The sequence below is a fragment of the Hibiscus syriacus genome, unplaced genomic scaffold (assembly GCF_006381635.1).
Source record: "Hibiscus syriacus cultivar Baekdansim isolate YM2019G1 unplaced genomic scaffold, ASM638163v2 tig00111061_pilon, whole genome shotgun sequence".
NCBI classification, from domain to species: Eukaryota; Viridiplantae; Streptophyta; class Magnoliopsida; order Malvales; family Malvaceae; genus Hibiscus; species Hibiscus syriacus.
In genome coordinates this window covers 172,665-192,129 of record NW_024062967.1, presented here as the reverse complement: position 1 = coordinate 192,129, position 19,465 = coordinate 172,665, and the positions used below count along the sequence as shown (strand labels likewise).

Genomic DNA, 19,465 nt, shown 5'->3' with positions numbered 1-19,465 from the left:
TTTGAATAAACAATTCAGACAAGGAAGATAAGGCTTGCAATCTGTTTACTGGAAGGGATACAAGGCTTTCACATTGAATTAATCTCGAAGTTTCTAAATAGTTGAGGTTTTGTAGTCCTATAAGCAAGCCTTCAAGTTGTGACATGAGCAAAATGAAGTCCCAAGCTTTTAAGGGAGGATAGATTATCTAGCACATCAGATGAAGACTTTAAACTACTTTTATGGATGAACAACCTCTTAAGGTGTTTATGGTTTTGCAGTAGTCCATCAGGTATATCTATATTCTCATAGGGTTCAAAAATTTCAAGAGATATGAGGTTAGTGGAGTTCGTTATTAAAGATTTAAGTGAAGTAACATTAGTTCCTATAACATGTAACACTTTCAGATATTGCAACATTGGGGGATTAACCAACTTAGAATAACCTCTGATAAATAATACACTTAAGAGAGGAAAATGTTCTCCACCATTCACTGTTGTCTATTCCTTCAAACATGGAGCCTTCTCGATTTTGAGAACCTCGAGTGATGAAAAAGAACTTTCGATATCTCCATAGAAGCCATTATCCATACACTTTAGTGCACCCATTCCCTTAATACTAAGGATCTTAAGGAAGCGTAATTTCCCTAATGGTGGAATCTAATCGCATCTTTCACAATCTTCTAGTGAGATTTCAACAAGGTTTGGTAGAAGTAGATCATGTTGGTAAAATAGACTACAAAACCATATCGTTAGCACTGATAGAAAAGATAAAAAATAATTGAAAAGTAACAGATTCGTAAACCGTGTCGTGGTATAACCACTGCCTTAGAAATGAATTCGCCCCGATGTGTGTAATCGCTGTAGTAGGCAGACCGTCCCCCGAGGTTAACACGATTGCTCCAAATTCCGTACACCCAAAATCGGAGTGGACTGCTGGTGGTATTGAAATTCTGATCGGAAAGTACACAAATAAAATATTTACAAAACACTTGGAGAGTGAATTCTGAATATTGAGTGTGAGTTGAGAAGCTGAAACCAACTCTATATTTATAAGCTAGAAATAGGGTTAAAATTGTCCACAAAATATCAGGATTAAAACCCTTCTTTATAACAGCTGAAACGTCTAGATGAACCTGACTCCGAAATAGTCCAGGTTCATTTCATCATTATTCAGCTATTATAACTCTCGTAACTCCTGAAATTAAATCATTGTAACTCCTGATATTAACATCTTGTCCCCTTTGTACAAAGCTAGAAATCTGTCCAGTACATCTTAATGTTTATGATTTAATTTAGGAAAAAACTGTTTAATTTCCGATAGCTCATAAATCATCTGTTATCATTTGAATTTAAATAGTCCTCAATAGCCTATAAATATCAGTTGAAATCTTTCACATTTTTCCATTTGTTTCTTTCGAAGAGAAATTCCTCAAGAATTTTCTCTAAAAATATAGTATCCACGCGGACGTGTCGAAGACAAGTATTACCACGACCACAACCTCGACCTCGACCACGAGCCGAGCTATGCCGTGCCGAGACTAGACGAATCGAGACGGACGACAGCAGCGACGGTACGCGAGAGTCCCCCTTGTTCTCTTTCACTCAACAAGGAAGTAGGAAATCCAAACCGTAAATACCCATTTCCAATAGTGTTTCCAATACTATGTGAGATTGAGCATTACCAACATTCCCCCACTAATGCGAAAGAATTCTTTTAAAACTCGAAAAGAAACTTTCCAGAAGAGCAATAGCGAGATTAGTTGCTTAAGCACTAGTGAACGTATCTGGAACTAGTACATAATGATGATGAGCAATAATTCTCTTAGATAAGTGAAACTAGTATGGAACTTTCTAAGATTGGGGTAAACTCATAACACACAACTAACCCCTTAATCCACCTGAGTCCTCGATGTGTAAGATATATATATATATATTTGGCTATCTTACCTCAGGATTCTAGTAAATGTGCTAGAAAAATGGCCCAATATTTTTCATAGAAGGCGGCTAACCCTTATCACTTACATAGGTTATTTCATCAAGTTTATCTCGACATAAACCACCCTTAAAAATGGATATGAAATAATTAAGAGCTTTTATAATAGCTCAACCTCACAAAGGGTATGGTGACTTTCTTCAAGTTCATTATTAATGAACCACCCAAACTCTGAGCTAAGAAGTCATTAAGAATAAATATTTAACCTCATTTATCGATAAATTCAATAAGTCATTCTCATTAGAACCATCCAAATACTTGGATTTGAATTTATTGAGAGTTTAACAAACTCAACCTTTCTGTCGGTAAGTTCATTATTTCCTTCTTATTTAGGAATACCCAGTCACTCTGGGTTATGAACTTATTAAGAATAGATATTCAGCTAAAATCGGTAAATTCATCAAGTCTTTCTCACTAAGACCACCCAAAGCCTGGGATATGAATTTATTAAGAGAACTTAAGCTCATTCTGGGCATGCATATTATTCATCATATGGATAGGCAGTAGGAATGTGCACTATGAGTCTTTCCATGATTTCGTTTGACCACATGGAACTTAGATAACTAAGTTGGGTATCCACCATGAATTCCTCAACCAATGGGCTTTATACTCATCCCCCTCAACGAATCTAGGACCAGCTTCCGACTTAACCCTTTGGTGAGTGAATCTGCTAGGTTCTTTTCCGACTTCACATACTCTAAAGAGAGCACTCCGTTCTTTATTAAGTGTCTAACTTATTCATGTCTTATGTGAATGTCTTTTCTTACCATTGTAAGTTTGGTTCTTAGCCACACATATCGCAACTTATGAATCACACAACAATGAAACTGAAGGAGTCGGTATTCCCCATAACGGAATATCTGCTAACAAGCTTCTGAGCCACTCGACTTCTTGCCCAGCTAGGTCAACAGCTATAAACTCTGAATCCATGGTAGAACGAGCAATACAAGTCTGCTTTGATGATTTCCACGAGATTGTTGCTCCACCAAAGTAAAAACATTCTCGCTCATAGAGCTTACCTCATCATTATCAGAAACCCAGTTGGCATCACAATATCCTTCCAGTACCGCAGGAAAGCCAACAAACTCAAGTTTCCAATCCAAAGTACCCTTAAGATACTTCAGTAAGCGTTTAAGAGCAATCCAATGTTCACCACTCGGATTATGAGTATATCTACTCAGTTTACTCACAACATAAGCAATATCAGGCCGAGTATAGTTCATTAAGAACATTAAGATTCCGATTAATTTAGCATATTCAGTTTGGGAAACGCTACTTCTATTATTCTTAACAAGATGTATGCTAGGGTCATAAGGAGTTCGAACAGGGACGACATCATAACTTTTAAAATTTCTTTAGCACTTTCTCTATATAATGTGCTTGACTTAAAGAAAATCGCTTTTCAGTTTTGGTAACTTTGACTCCGAAGATTACATCTACTTCTTCCAAATCTGTCATCTCAAACTTAGTGGACAAGAAATTCTTAACTTTGTTAATGGACTCAATGTTAGAACTGAAAATCAACATGTCATCAACATACAGACTTATGATGACACATTCAGTGCCAAACATCTTCGAATACACACAAGCATCCGAACCATTCACAATAAAGCTAAAACTGAGAATAGTTTTATAGAATTTCTCATACCATTGTTTAGGAGCCTGCTTAAGTCCATAAAGTAACTTTTTAAGTCTATAGACTTTTCCATCCATACCATGTGCTTCAAAACCTAGTAGCTGCTCCATGTAAATCTCCTCATCTAGATCTCCATTCAAGAAAATAGTCTTAACATCCATTTGATGTACCTGCAACTTATGAATAGAGGCTAGCGCAAATAATGCACGAATCGTTGAGATTTTCGTAACGGGAGAGTGTGTATCAAAGTAGTCTAAACCAAACCTTTGAGTGAACCCTTTGACATCTAACCTTGCCTTGTACCGCTGAATCAAACCATCTGGCCTCATTTTCTTCCGGAAGACCCATTTATTACAGATTGGTTTGAATCCCTTAGGCAAGTTAACTAATTCCCAAGTATGATTAGACATTATCGATTCTAGTTCATCATTAATAGCACTTTTCCAGAAACTAGCATCGATAGATATTATAGCTTCTTTAAAAGTTTTAGGATCCTCATCTAACAGAAAAATTTGAGCTATAGGATCTAAAATGGAGTCTAAATCATTTATCTCATAAATAAAGGAAGTAATAAAGTCTGGTCCAAAAGAGGTTTCAACTATTTGCCTTTTACTTCTTTTAGGCTAAAAACAATTTGTTCAGAAGACATAGCAAGATTACTAGAAGAAGTGGATGTAATATATTCTATTTGTGTTTCAATATTTATTCTCGGTTCCTTTAAAGGAAAAATATTTTCAAAGAAAACAACATCCCTTGACTCATAAATAGAATAATCTTGTAAAAGCATGAATCTGTATGCGACATTATTCGTAGAATACCCTATAAACACTGCATCAACGATTTTAGGTCTGATGGCGGACTTCTTAAAATCTGGCAAACCCACTTTAGCCAGACACCCCCACACTTTCAGGTATTATAAATTAGGAGTGTATCCTTTCCACAATTCATATGGGGTAGAATCTAATTTCTTATGAGGAACTCGGTTCAAGATATGAGTTGCTGATAGAATGGCTTACCCCACATGTTATCAGATAACCCTGAACTTATTAGTAAAGAATTCATCATATCTTTTAAAGTTCTATTTTTCCTTTCGGCTATACCATTCTGTTGAGGAAAATAGGGGGATGAAGTTTCATGAGTTATGTCATTCTTTTCACAAATATCTTTTAAGAAATTAGATCCATATTCACCACCTCTATCAGATCTAACCCGTTTGATTCTCTTATCTAACTGATTTTCAACTTTTGCCTTATAAATAAGAAAGAAGTTTTCAGCTTCATCTTTAGTCCTTAGGAGATAAACTTTTGTATATCTTGAATAATCATCTACAAAAGTTATGTAGTAGTGTTTTCCTCCTTTACTTTCAGTGTTCTAAAATCTGCTAGATCAGTATGAACGAGTTCTAACAGCTCAGTCTTTTTATTAGAAACAGTCTTAAAGTGAGGTCTAGTATGCTTAGCTTCTACACAAATCTCACATTTGTTAAAAAGCTAGTTGTGTCTAGTTTAGGCAGAACATTCATATTTATCAATTTCTTTAAAGCATGAATATTCACGTGTCCTAATCTAGCATGCCACATATCAATGGATTCAACAATATAAGCAGAAGTGGTAACTTTATTTTCATTAAATTGAGTTTCTATGACAAATAAATAATTGCTTAAAAAACCCTTTCCCAACATAATCACCATTTCGAGAAAGTACAAGTTTATCTGCCTCAAAAACTAACTTAATGTTTGCCTTATTCAGAAGCCCACCACTTATCAAATTTCTACGCAAGGCATGTACATACAGAACATTATTTAAAGCCAGAGTTTTACCAGAAGTCAGCTTGAGTAAAACATTGCCTTTGCCTAGCACTTCAGTGCTGCTAGAGTTCCCCGTGTACACACGTTCACCTACGTTCCCATCCTCGAATTCAGTGAAAATCTCATTCCTTACACAGAAATGCTTCGAAGTGTCAGTGTCAACAACTCATTCCAAACTGTTTTCCACCAGATTAACTTCTGAGACCACCGCAACAATGATTTCATCATCTTCTTCTACAACGTGCATATGTGGCTTGTTCTCATTCTGGTGATCTGAGCGGTGTTGGCATTGGTAAGCTTTGTGGTCGGGTAAACCACAGACATAGCACTTGAGCTTCTTTCCTTCAGATTTGTCATTTCCTGACTTCTTGAAGTTGGTAGCCTTATGAGGTTTCGTCTTCTTATCTTGATTCCCACGTTTCATGATCTTCTTAAATTTAGACTCAACCAAGTTAACTCTAAAAGATAAATTACTCATAGAATTAGTAAGCTTATTTTTTATACGATTGGCTTCTTCAATCTTCATATGGCCCACCAGCTCTTTAAGCGAAATTTTTCTCTTCTTATGCTTAAGAGAATTGCGGTAGTCGGACCAGGACTTGGGCAGCTTCTCAATGAGAACATTGGCTTGCAGCACCTCACGCATTTGCATCCCTTCGACGATGATGTCGGCGACTAAGTTCTCATAGTCATGGACTTAATCCATTATTGGTTTATCGTCTGTCATCTGGAATTTGATCCATTCACCGACAACGTACTTCTTGATGCCCGTATCGTCTGCACCATATTTTTTCTCGAGAATGTCTCATATTGCCTTGGCACTCCTTTCTCTAAGAAACGTATCAAATAGTTTATTTGACATGTGACTGAACAGATGTCCTCGCACCGTTTTGTTGTCTTTCTCGTATTTCTCGTAGGTAGCGAGAGCGGCAGTTGCTATGGCATCATCATTCAGGACTGCATCCGAATCATTACCAGCAGCTGGAGTTGGCGGCATGGTAGGTGGTGGCTTGAGCTACACGTAGTCAAGATCAAGCTGCTCGAAGAATATCAGGATTCGTTAGGACCACCTTCTATAATTCTTTCCATCAAGTGTATCGAGCTTGGAAAGATCGGGAATCAATTTGCTCAAAGGTGTTGTCATGATTGCAGTATGTAGAATTCGTTTCTAAATTGTTGGTAAAATATACTGCAAAACCACACCGTTAGCACTGACAGGAAAGATAAACAATAATTGAAAAGAAACAGATTCGTAAACCGTATCTTGGTATAACCACTGCCTTAGAAACAAATTCACCCCGATGTGTGTAATCGTTGCAATAAGCGACGGCGGCAGTGCGCAAGAGTCCCCCTTGTTCTCTTTTGCTCAACAAGGAAGTGGGAAATCCAAACCATAAATACCCATTCCCAATAGTGTTTCCAATACTATGTGGGATTGAGCTTTACCAACAGATATGTCATCCAATTTGGGAACCTAACACCTTGGTAACCAGTTATGCATAACTTCTTCAAGCTTGAACGAGGCTGGAGGGCATTAAGAACCTTTTCATCATTTATATGTTGATGATGAGTACTTTCCCGGTTTTGCCAAGTCAAGCTTAATGATCTTAAATTTTGCTTCTTTATCAAATTCGCATTTTCAGCTTCTTTTGAATTCTTCACATTACAAAGTCCTGTGATGCTCAATTCTCCCTCTATGGCCAACTCGTTCAACTCATCAATGCCACAACCCTTGTCCTTTCCCGCAATGAACTTGCTGAGCTTGCGCAAGCATGATAATTGTCCCAATCCAACAGGCATAGAAATCAGGTCATCGCAGCCTCTAAGGTCTAAGTACCTTTGATTTTTCAAATACTTCATACCTTTAGGTAACATTTTAAGACTTCGACACCGTTCGAGATTTAGTGTCTGCAAGTTATGTAGGGAGTTTGTTGACTCGGGTAGAGTTTTAACACGATGATCATGAAGGCAAAAATACCTCAGCTGCTTCAAACTTTTAAACGCAATGTTGCTTAATCTGCGGCCAAAGTCCAAAACCTTCAGATACTTTTGATTACTGATGTTACTAGCACTGCGAAAGACGAGATCTCTATCGAGGATCAACGAGCGCAATGGCTGCAGTTTGGATAAGTCCACAATGTTTGTTGGTGAATTGCTAGTATGAATAAACAAGAGACGATCAGTTTTTGGTAATTTCAACCTCTTATTGGAATCAATCACACATATTTCGTATCTCCTAATTGACATCACAAGATCAAGGATTAAATCATGCATTTTACACGTAACAGTTCCGTGAATATCCTCATCGATATCTTGGAATAATGGCCTCCAAGTTAATTCAAAGAATATTTCACACCCTGTATCGTGCAAATCCAATGGTGGGAAGGAATAAATCCAGGTGCCATCCATAGTCCTATCAACTCGTCCTTGTTCATGACATAATCTTTGGGAAATATTGAGCAAAATGAAAAACACTGCCTCATGTAAGAAGGAAGATGTTCATAACTTAACCTCAACACAGCTAAGATTCTACTTGCCTCGTCTTCCAAGTCCCATATCTCGCTATCTCTGACGTGTAACCATTCACTTTCAAGACTTTTGAAACACAATATGCTTCCAGTTGCCTTAATCGCCAATGGCACCCCTCCACATCTCTGCTCGATTTTACTCCCAATTGTTTCCAGGTTCGGGTTGCCTTCATTTGTTCCCATCCCAAAGGCTCTTCGCTTGAATAAGGACCAGGAATCGTCATTGGACAAACATTCCAATCGATGAAAAGGAACCGTAGCCATCATATGAGCAACTTTCTCAAGTCGAGTTGTGACAATGACTGCACTTCCTCACCCTCCGTATCGCAGCGCTTCATGAAGTCTATCCCACTTGTCATGGTACTCGTTCCACACATAGTCAAGAACAAGTAAAAACCTCCTCCTGGCAAGCTTCTCGACTAAGCATAGCTGCAGGGGATCTAGCTCTAGGATGTCGCATGATCCCCCTTCAATGGATTCCACAATGGCTTTAGTCAACCTTTTTACATCGAAATCATACGATACACACACCCAAATCCTCAAATCAAAGGCTTTGGCCACGTTCTCATCGTTGCAGACCAATTGAGCAATCGTTATCTTTCCAAGACCTCCCATACCGCATATTGCATAAACGTAGAGGCCATCATGATGATTCGCGTCGTTAAATATCATACTAACGATCTTTCCCTTATCATCTGCTCGGCCAAATACTTCCCATTCTTTCACAGGGGAGCTGGTTTCCCTATCCTCATTCCGTTCAAATTCAGTTTCCCCCACACACTCGCAAGTGGAACTTGCTTTTCTCCCCGGCAATGGCATCCAATTCCTCTCTTGCAGTCTTAAATCTATGTGCCATAGATAAGTGAAACAAAAGTGGGTTCTTAAGGGTATTGAACGTGGATACCTTGTTTCCAAGGCCCCGAACTTCTGTTTCGAAACCACCGAGCAGATCTTCGAGATCGTAGGCTGATTGTTCGAGCTTTGCGAGCCAATTCCTGATAGCTTCACTCTTCCACTGCTTCTCCTCGGCATCATGGAGCACCGCTTGGATTGTCGTGAGAGTACTCTGCAGACTCTCGAGCTCGGTTATGAGGCTGCCAGAAAGGGCGAGCTCCTTACGGAACAAGGAGTCCAAGTTGCTCAAGATGGTACTGATAAGTCGCTGAAACAAGTGCATCCGCCATTTCACAATCTGTAAAGCAAAAACTGGAAACAAAAGCAACAGCTCAAAGCCAAAGAAAGAAATGGAAGATTCATAAATTTTGGATCACTCTCTGTATCAAACAAAGAAATGGTACCGTTTCACCTAGGGTCCACACCGGATTTGTAGACACCCGTTTTTGTCCGGGTCTTTTTTATATATTATTATTATCGTTATTTTAATTATTATTATTAGCATTATTATTATTATTTTATTTACATATTATATTCTGTTTCCAGGCCCAGTACAAAGATTCCGGAGCCCAACACCAAAGCCCAATATGCTAATCCAATCATTAGACCTGGACTCTACCCACTGGACTGTGACCTAACCCGATGTGGCCCGTTTGGGAAAACCCTAAACACATTAGGGTCTTAACCCTAACTCATCAGCCAGCCAGCCAGCCGCCTCTGGCTATTTAGCTTCCCCAGCCTTGCGTGGTCTTCACCGGTCACTCCCGAGCCGAGTGAGCCGCCGCTGGTGATTTCTCGAGCCACTGCCAATCTCTCCAGTCCATCCATCATCCACAGTGACCCTCAACAGTGAGATAGCAGAGAAATCAATTAAAAATTAGAAAAAATCCAAGCAAATCTAATCAAATCCAAGAGATGACAGCATGAGTATAGGGATATCATTCCCTACGAACTCAACCATCCATCAGTTAGAAGATATCAACACATGCATCAATAAAAGAAAAAAAGAACCGAAGAAAAAAAGAACCGAGATCCATTCGAACCACAACCGAGAAGAAAAAAAAAAGAGGAGTAGGAGAGGATAATACCTTCATCGGAGGAGTGCCGGAAAGTCAAGTGGTCGCCGGAGTTCAAAGCTTTCGAGAGGTATAATCTTAGATCTAGGGTTGTTAGGTGTTTTTTAGATGAAAATGGTTTAGGTTTCGGGTAAAGGAAGGTGAGGAGATGCTTTTGGGACCATCTGGTCCCTCCGGCCGTCGTGCCAGCAGTCGTGCGTCGCTGCTTGCTACCGCAAGCTCAGCCGGGTCCCTCTCTCCGATGAGAGGAGTTTAAGAGATTTTTGAATCTCTCTCTCCTCTCTATTTTGATAAGAAATGAGAAATGGGGATGAATGGTAAGCAAGCCCGATTTTGGGCCTTATACATCATTAGTGAAACGACGTAGTTTCACAGGGGCCTTATGTGTATTTTAGCTTGCGGGGTAACTACAATCTAGGTCCTTCCTCATCTGTAATTTGTTATTTTGGCCATTAATGGAAATGCATTCTATTTTAATTTCAAGCTCTCATGTTTCATATTTCTATTTTAGTCCTTATTATGTGTTATATTATTTATTTATTTATTTATTTTTTGCTAATGTTCGACTCTGGTTTTTATATTCGTAAATGTTTCATTTTCGTCCCTGTCTAGTTATTATGCATTTTTGCTAATCTTTCGGATTCTGTCTTATATTTTTGTTTTATTTTATTTTAATCCCCATTTGTAACTGCAATTATTATGAGAATATTTGAATGCGGTCATAGCATTCATGCAAGTTCACATTCTAGTCCATGTTTGTTTGTGTTTATTATTTATGGTGTTTTTGACTTCTGCTTCAATGTTTATATAACACTCATTTTGGTCCTTGAATAAAGTTTAGAATATAAAGACTTAAATCCTATAGGTTTAATTTTATTTTATTTTAAGTCATTATATGTTGATTCTGAAACATCTATGTTTATGGGTTTATTACACATCTAGACTTTTATTACTTTATTTTTGTGGTTTGGTCCTATCCTTAGTTTTACTTTAATCTTAATTAATCAGGTGCACTACAATTTGATTATCTCTAAATATGGTTTTGTATTCTCTTGTAGATTGCTTGCGTTTGTTTATATTTTTCGTTTATTGTTTGTATCTATGATATTATATTTGCATGCATGTATGTATTTTACAAATTTTGACCTTATATCTATTTATATCCATGTATATGATGTAAATTTAGTTTGATCTCATTTATTTATTTATTTATTTATTTATTTCATAAAGGACCCGTTAGTTAATGTTTTATTACATACTTGATTATAATATTTTGCAAATATTTTATCCTTTATATTTTATTAGGTATACGTGCATCTTATAAATATTTCAATATATATATTCTATTTATTTTATGTTATATGTTAACTTGTTGCTCGGAAAATTTCAAGAACAATGATTTGTAGAATGGGCGTGGAAAGCATTGCTTGATCGAAGTATTGCTTGGTCGAAGTATTGCAATCCAATACGACATTCGAACCAAATAAGGACTTGAAATAAATTAATTGTATTTTGCTAATTATTAATTCATTCCATTTTAAACATTGCAAAGGTCTCTGAATAATAATTTATTTCATTTCATGTAAATTATCAATCTTCGTTCTACATTTTATATTCGATTCATTTTTTTTTGTTAATCAATTTATTTTGTTGTATGTAAACATCAATTTTATATATATATTCAATTCGTGTTTTGTCAAAGAGAGAATATTTTTTACGGATAAGAAATAGTCGAAATAGTTTTCCCGACGGAAGATTACTAATTTCGAGATTTCTTTTCGAATTAAAGAATTTTCTCTAATTAATTGATTCCAAGCAAATTAATTATATTTCAATAAATGGATCATATTTTAATTTTATATTCGATTCGTAATTTCCACCATTTACGACAACGTGTAAGCTACACAGTACCAATTTTGGGGCGTTGTGGGGGTGCTTACCCTTCCCCGCACGTAACCGACTCCCGAATCCATTTAAATGAATCTTCGGTAACGCAGACCGAATTTTGTCTTAAAAAATGATTTTTCTTAAAATTGTTTTAAAAGACGTTTTTAGGTATTCGACCTACCTAACCCAAAGGTCGATGGCGACTCCTATCCAATTTAATTTAAATCTAATCCAAAATCACTCAATTTTTTAAAATTAAAGTCATAATTGTTTTTAAAAATAATATTAAATCATTGTTTTACAAAAAATGGTTATGACAGCTTGGCGACTCCGCTGGGGACCAGTTTTTTAGAGAGTTAAGCTGTAGGTCGCTTACACATTGTCGTCTTAGTGGAAATTATAAGTTTGAGTACATAGTTAACTTATGATCCGTTTATTGAAGTTTTTAATTGCTTCATTTTTATCTGTCATACTAATAATTTAATCTCTGTTTTCAGATTCGTCAAGGTTTTATCAAGTTTTTTCCTTGTTTCGTTTTCCTTTTAAGTCGAAGGTAGGTACGCTCCTCGTCACACACATCACTCGCATTTGCATAACATAAGATCTAGACACGAGCTTCGATCCAAATTAGTCAGGGTGAATGCTTTACTCTCGTAAGAATTTATTCTTCGTATGAGTTTTAGCAAATAACCCATGGGATACATACCTTATACCTTCGTAGGAATTTATTCCTCGCATGGGTATAAGGCAGTGAATCCCCTCGAATTGAACTCGTTCCGCTTGAAACCTATAATGGGTGAGGATCGAGGGTTTGGCAGCCCAAAGGGGCACCGACATCAAGGACAATTCGAGTCCCTTTTTTTCGTTAGAACCGAAACCAAGCATATAGTGAACCGTCGAACGATCACCCTAGGTATAGTCATACCGAACCTTTGTCCGTCAGTAGGTACCCAAAATAGGTGTACACGAAGGAGGAACGACTCTAAACCTTAACCTTTTAAATTTGTAGAATATATTTTTTTCCCGAATAAAGCATGCGAACTAGATACCATGCGGTTAGGGCCAATTTCTTGAAAATAGATCATTTTGGGTAGATAGCATGTCCGGGTAGGATTGTTATTTAATTGAAAGCATGTTTGGGTAGATATCATGACGGGGTAGGTGTTATATTCATCTCTGAATAACATTTTTATCCGTATAAATTATTTTACATGTACTAACTCATTTTTCTCTTTTGTTTTTACACCTTAACTTATTTATTTTGTTTGTCATTTTTCATCCTTCTTTGCATTGCATTGCATCGTCATGCTATAATATGAAAATGTTGATCCGCAAGGGGATATCCATGAGAAAATCTTCACAAGAAGAGATAAAAATTTTCAATCAAGCAGTCGCATACACAGACATGCACCGAGGGCTTAAAGAAGTTCAGAGTACAAGAATGAGACTTGCTCAAAGATCCTGCATCATTCGAGATTGATATGATAATCCATTGATCCGAGGAGTGATCCAGCAGTAGATTTTCATCTACAATCATTCTATCACTAACAATCAAGGAGTGGCATACAGACTTCAGCACTGTAGAGGCATTAATGGTGTCAGATTACAGAACGCTTTAGGGGCATCAGTTTCAAATACGAAGAGACAAAACGAAGCAGTGAGCTCAAAGATTGTGCAACATTCGAGACTAAAACGATGATCCATTGAGCCAAAGAGTAATCCAACAGTAGATTCTCATCTACAATTATTTCATCGCTATCCATCAAGGAGCGACGCACTGACTTCAGCACCGCCGGGGCATTAATGGTGTCAGATTACAGATCATTGAGGGGCATTATTTTCAAGGACGAAGATCTGAGACGAAGCAGCGATCTATTTCAGACTCAGCATCTAAGCGAAGGCATGTCTGTAAAGTAGATTGTCTTGTGATGTGAAAGCTTTCATCTCTGGTGGAAATTATTCTAAGATATTCATCGTTGGGATCAACATTTTTGCATCTACATTTGCATCTTTGTATTTTGCATCTGCATTTCATCATTCTTAAAAACATGGAATTAATCAGTGCAGTATTCGATGAAGTGGTTCTAACCACATTGAGAATAGAAGTAAGAAGTTGAAACCATTACGACGAGAGCTTGTTCGGCTGGTTGTAGGATTGAGCCTTCCAAGATGATATGAGAAAAGAGTCCCCGTTCCTGGAGGTCCATGATGTTGATCTCGGGTACAACTACAACATAGGAAGCTTCAGTCATTCCGCTGAGAATTGTAAGACACTGAAGATCAAGATCCAGAACTTGATGAATTCAGGGCATGTACAATCGAAGAAAATTGGGGCATTGCATTTAACACTTGAACTGAGAGTGTTTTGTTTGAACTCGTTTTGTTATATCTTTTATATTTGCTTAAATATTTTTAATCTTAATACTTGAATTTATACTACCTTTTAAGGTTGGATAATGGAACGAATTTTAATCTTGAGTTCTTTGAATATCAAATGAATTACATATTCTCTTAATTCTTCAAGAATTATAGATTTTTGACATATGGCAAGATTGGACCTATATTATCCCATCTAAACCAAAAATAAAATCTCTTGATTCTTTACCCTAAATAATTCATGATCACTACCAAAAGAACCAATTTTTGACATTCATTCTTTTTGAGACCTTGAAACATTGTCTTTATCTTTTTGAGACACAAAAAGTCATATCCTTACCTTTCTTTGAGCCAATAAAGTTGCACCTTCGTCTTCTTAGATGTAAAACCAAGATTTTTCTATCAATAAAACCTGAAGACATTGAGTACAAGATGTTTACTTGAACATGAACCCTCTTACAACAAGACATGGGGCATCTCGCATCAATTTTCTGAAGACGAGCATGAGCAATTAAGACATGTTGAGAGCAAGAAGCGAAGAGAAAAAAATAGAATTCATTCAAAATAATTCTATCATGCATTAATTACTGTTTTCATTTAAATAAAAATTAATCCTGAAAATCTATCCCCCTGGGGATACCTCTTCTGCAAGGACTTCTGTGTATGAGATGATGAACGGTTTTTTTTATCCCTTCACAACAGGAGAAAATATATCCCTTGTGTCCCCTTTGAGCCTGAATGATATTTTCTTTTGATTCAACCCTAACCAAGGATCACCCTCCACACTGGGGGGAAATGTGAAGGAAATCTGAGTGAAGAAAATTGATCCAAATGAGATACCGAAAGGTGAACCAGACGCAGAGTGCAAAGATCAAACCAAAGAAAAAAAACAAAGAGCAAAGAGAAAAATCAAAGCAAAAATCAAAGAAAAAGCAAAGAACAAAAAGAGGACAAAGAACACAGACAAAGAGTCTCCTGACTCAAATGACGCATTGAGCTTCAAACCGTGAGATTAATCAAACACAATCACTCTAGAATCACTTGACTCGAAGATCATAAAACATCAAGAGAAAGATATGCGAGTAGATTCAAATTGAGCAAAACAAGATCGAAGGCATCAGAGTTAATTGATCCTTGGTTCAAATACCCTTAAAACACATGTTTGGGCCTTTTATCCCTTTCTTTCATAACCCTGAACCATGACCTACATTACGTGCCTTACAAGTCCCTTCTAATCATACATGGATTTCTAAGCGGAAGAGACTATCCTCATATTTCATCCCGCCTATCAGGATTAATATTTTACTTATAAAGATTTTCTAAAATCTTTAATGCATGATAGAGAAAAATAACAAAGGGGGGTTAAAGACGTAAAATTCTGAGTAACGTCTTGAAACCAAAGGAGGATTTGAGTTGAAAACCTGAAAGGGCGGCTCGAATATGAAGATTATTACATAGGAGACGATTGCTCAAATCCCTTGATGAGGCATCACACAACATGAATGAGAACATGAGAGTTGGGAGTCAGAGAACACTTCCAATAACTGAGTACAGAAGCTACTCCATCAGATCAGAGAACATCAAATAAATGAGAACACTATACTTTTGACCAAAATTAACCACTTGAGACTTTTTTATCCTTCCTTACTTAACCATCTCTCAAAGATAGCATTGATCTTGACACTTGTCAAATATCTATAATTTACTGAAGGATTAAAAGAGTAATTAATTCTTTGATATCCAATGAACTCTTGTTTTATGATTTGTCAATTGTGAAACCTTGAAAGGAGCAATGTTTTCAAAACTTTTGATTAAACATTTTTCAAAACTATTGATATTTTCAGACTTTTGAAAATAAAAGAAGAAGAAAAACATTTTCAAACAAGATAATCTCTCTGGAGGCGTATCTTGGAATTCAAAAAATATCTATCTGAAGCTCAAGATCGAAGCTGGGGCAAGAGAAGCTAAATTTTAGGGCAAAATTTGATGGAATAAACAAATGGTCTCAGGTCAAGGTTTGTAAGAGTACACATTGGTGGAAATACGGACAAGTTGAATCAATGATAGAGTGAAGACTGCTCTCGCGATCATTCTCCTTCTAGATCGAGAAAAGTATACACATACATACATACATACATACATGATACATAAAATTTGTATCAAACATTTATCATCATGTGTATTAAAGACATTTTTCTCCTCACTTGAGGACAAATTCAAAAAAAAAAAATCAAATAAATTTCATATTGACATCTATCATAACATCCAAGATAATTAGTCAAAAATGCATCATTCTGATCTTTTCAGGAAATAAGAGCTCGGAAATAACCAGATGTTTTCAACTTGAAAGAACAATGCAATCCACATATTTGGCTTCCTGAAGTCAACAATCAGATCTTCTGAAGACGTTTCCTCAACATGCAGGAATCAATAGACAAACTTTGAGCTATTGAGATTATTTTCTTTAAAATAAAAATAAATAAAGTGTCATCTCATTAGAGATAGTTTTCTTAAAAACAAATTTTATTTTGTCTCGCTTGAGACAACTTTCTCTTTAAAACAAATTATGTCTCGCTTGAGACATTTTTCCACAAATTTTGAGAATTTTAAAACAAATTGCGTCTCGCTTGAGACATTTTTCCTTTGAGATACAAATTTTGAATTTGATTCACTAAAAACAAAATTAATCTCACCTTAGATTGTTGTTTCTTTCAAAACAAATTTTGTCTCGCTTGAGACCTTTTCCCTTTGAGATCCAAATTTCGAATTTGTTTCACATTAAACAAAGTTAATCTCACTTGAGATCGTTTTCTCAAAAACAAACTTTGTCTCGCTTGAGACAATTTCTCTAAAAACAAATTTTGTCTCATTTGAGACTATATCTTAAAGCAAATTTCGTTTCGCTTGAGACATCATTTTCTCTCATAATACAAATTTCAAGGTTGTTGTACTTAAAGCAAAATTAATATCACTTGAGATTTTCAAAGCTGATTTGTCTCGCACGAGACATTTCCCCTTTTAACAAATCCTGAAATTGTTTCATTTGAAACAAAATAAACACTTTTGAAAACACCTTTGAGATTATTTCCATATAAACAAAATCGACAATATTTGAATCTTTTAAAACGATTTTTTATCTCTTAAAGACAATTTCTTTTGAGGAAAAAATCTTTGAGTTTGTTCCTCTTGAAAAAATCTTTGAGTTTGTTCCTCTTGAAAAAATCTTTGAGTTTGTTCCTTTTGAATAAAAATCTTGGAGTTTGTTCCTTTTGAATAAAAATTTTTGAGTTGTTTAGTTTGAAACAAAAATCTTTGAGTCTATTTATTTTGAAACAAAGTTTTGTCTCTCTTGAGACAATTTCGTGAAAAATCTTTGAGTCTGAAACAAAGTTTTGTCTCTCTTGAGACAATTTTGTAAAAAAATCTTTGAGATTGTTTCTTTTGAAACAAAAATCTTTGAGTTGGTTTCTTTGGAAACAAAATTTTGTCTCTCTTAAGATAATTTCTTTTGAAACAAAAATCTTTGAGTCTGTTTCTTTGGAAACAAAATTTTGTCTCTCTTAAGATAATTTCTTTTGAAACAAAAATCTTTGAGTCTGTTTCTTTGGAAACAAAATTTTGTCTCTCTTAAGATAATTTCTTTTGGAAAAAATCTTTGAATCTGTTTCTCTTAAAATGAATTTTGTATCTCTTGAGACAGTTTCTCTTGAACTAAATCTTTGAATATGTTCATTTTGAAAATCTTTGAGTTTGTTTCTCTTAACAAAATCATCTTTGAGTCTATTTCTTTAAAAACAAATGTTGTCTCTCTTGAGACAGTTTCTAATGAAAAACTAACTTTTGAGATTGTTTCATTTGAAACAAATTTGGTCTCACTTAAGATGTGATCCATCTTTGAGTCTGTTTCTTTTGAAACAAAATTTTATCTCTTAAAGACAATTTCTTTTGAAAAAAAATCTTTGAGTTTATTTCCTTTGAAACAAAATTTTGTCTCTCGAGACAACTTCTTTTGAAAATACCCACCTTTGAGATCGTTTAGACAACTTCTTTTGAAAATACCCACCTTTGAGATCGTTTCTATTAAAACAAATTTTGTCTCGCATGAGACAGTTTCCTTTCAATGACATCTTTGAATCGTTTCCCTTCAAACGAATTTTGTCTCTTGAAACATTTTCTCTTAAAACAAGATCATCTTTGAGTTTGTTTCTCTGGAAACAAGGTTTTATCCCTTAAAACAATTTCTTTTGAAGAAAAATCTGAGTCTGTTTCTTTGGAAACAAAATTTTGTCTCACTAAGATACAATTTTCTGAAAAACAAAGTTTTGTCTCTTATGACAATGTCTTTAAAAAAAATCATTGAATCTCTTTCTTTGGAAACAAAATTTTGTTTCTCTCGAGACAGTTTCTTTGAGAAAAATCTTTGAGTTTGTTTCTTTGGAAAACAAAATTTACCATCATTGAATTTGTTTCCGATCATCTTTGAGTTTGTTTCTCTGGAAACAAGGTTTTATCCCTTAAAACAGTTTCTTTTGAAGAAAAATCTGAGTCTGTTTCTTTGGAAATAAAATTTTGTCTCACTAAGATACAATTTTCTGAAAAACAAAGTTTTGTCTCTTATGACAATGTTTTTTAAAAAAAAATCATTGAATCTCTTTCTTTGGAAACAAAATTTTGTTTCTCTCGAGACAGTTTCTTTGAGAAAAATCTTTGAGTTTGTTTCTTTGGAAAACAAAATTTACCATCATTGAATTTGTTTCCCTTGAAACAAAACAAACATCTTTGAGATCGTTTCCCTTGAAATGAATTTTGTCTCATTTGAGACAGTTTCCCATGAAACACCGATATTTGAGAACGTCTCCCTTAAAAACAAATTTTGTCTCGCTTGAGACAATTCCCTTTAAACGTCATCTTTTGAGTTGTGTCATTTGAAACGAATTTTGTCTCTTTCGAGACAGTTGCTTTTGAAACACATTATCTTTGAGCTTGTTTTTCTTGAAACAAATCTTTGAGTCTGTTTCTTTTGAAACAAATCTTTGAATCGGTTTCTCTTGAAATCATAACTCCTAAAGATGGCCAGCCGTCCTCATCACGTAGGAATCGTGTCATCTCCTGATCAAATCTCCTCATCACGTAGGAGTCGTGTCACCCCTAGATAACTAGACGTCCTCATCACGTAGGAACCATGTTATCGCCCTTCCTAAAGATGGCCAGAACTCTTCATCACGTATGAGTCGTGTCATCCCCCGACCAGATCTCCTCATCGCGTAGGAGCCGTGTCACCCCTAGA

At 35.8% G+C, this 19,465-nt stretch overlaps 2 protein-coding genes across 2 annotated transcripts; both read right to left on the bottom strand.

Annotated features, from left to right (window-relative positions):
* Window positions 1-464: 464 nt before the first annotated feature.
* On the bottom strand, window positions 465-8,247 carry LOC120151608 (putative disease resistance protein RGA1). The gene is made up of 3 exons (XM_039164003.1): window positions 7,755-8,247; window positions 6,875-7,653; window positions 465-700 (listed from the first exon to the last, which is right to left on the bottom strand). Exons 1-3 carry the CDS (start codon window positions 8,210-8,212, stop codon window positions 639-641), a joined length of 1,299 nt encoding a protein of 432 aa, XP_039019934.1. The 5' UTR covers window positions 8,213-8,247; the 3' UTR covers window positions 465-638.
* On the bottom strand, window positions 8,220-18,362 carry LOC120151631 (putative disease resistance protein RGA3). The gene is made up of 2 exons (XM_039164016.1): window positions 18,348-18,362; window positions 8,220-9,137 (listed from the first exon to the last, which is right to left on the bottom strand). Exon 2 carries the CDS (start codon window positions 8,978-8,980, stop codon window positions 8,258-8,260), a length of 723 nt encoding a protein of 240 aa, XP_039019947.1. The 5' UTR covers window positions 8,981-9,137; window positions 18,348-18,362; the 3' UTR covers window positions 8,220-8,257.
* Between the last annotated feature and the right edge of the window lie 1,103 nt (window positions 18,363-19,465).

Bases quoted from the DNA above. Each gene is read 5' to 3' on its own strand.
- LOC120151608 (XM_039164003.1), bottom strand. From the start codon at position 8,212: ATGATGGCTACGGTTCCTTTTCATCGATTGGAATGTTTGTCCAATGAC. The intron at 7,654-7,754 runs TTAACTTGGAGG...GATGTCAATTAG, and splicing joins GGTGTGAAATATTCTTTGAA to GAGATACGAAATATGTGTGA. The intron at 701-6,874 runs CATATCTGTTGG...TATTTTACCAAC, and splicing joins TAGGTTCCCAAATTGGATGA to ATGATCTACTTCTACCAAAC.
- LOC120151631 (XM_039164016.1), bottom strand. From the start codon at position 8,980: ATGATGCCGAGGAGAAGCAGTGGAAGAGTGAAGCTATCAGGAATTGGC.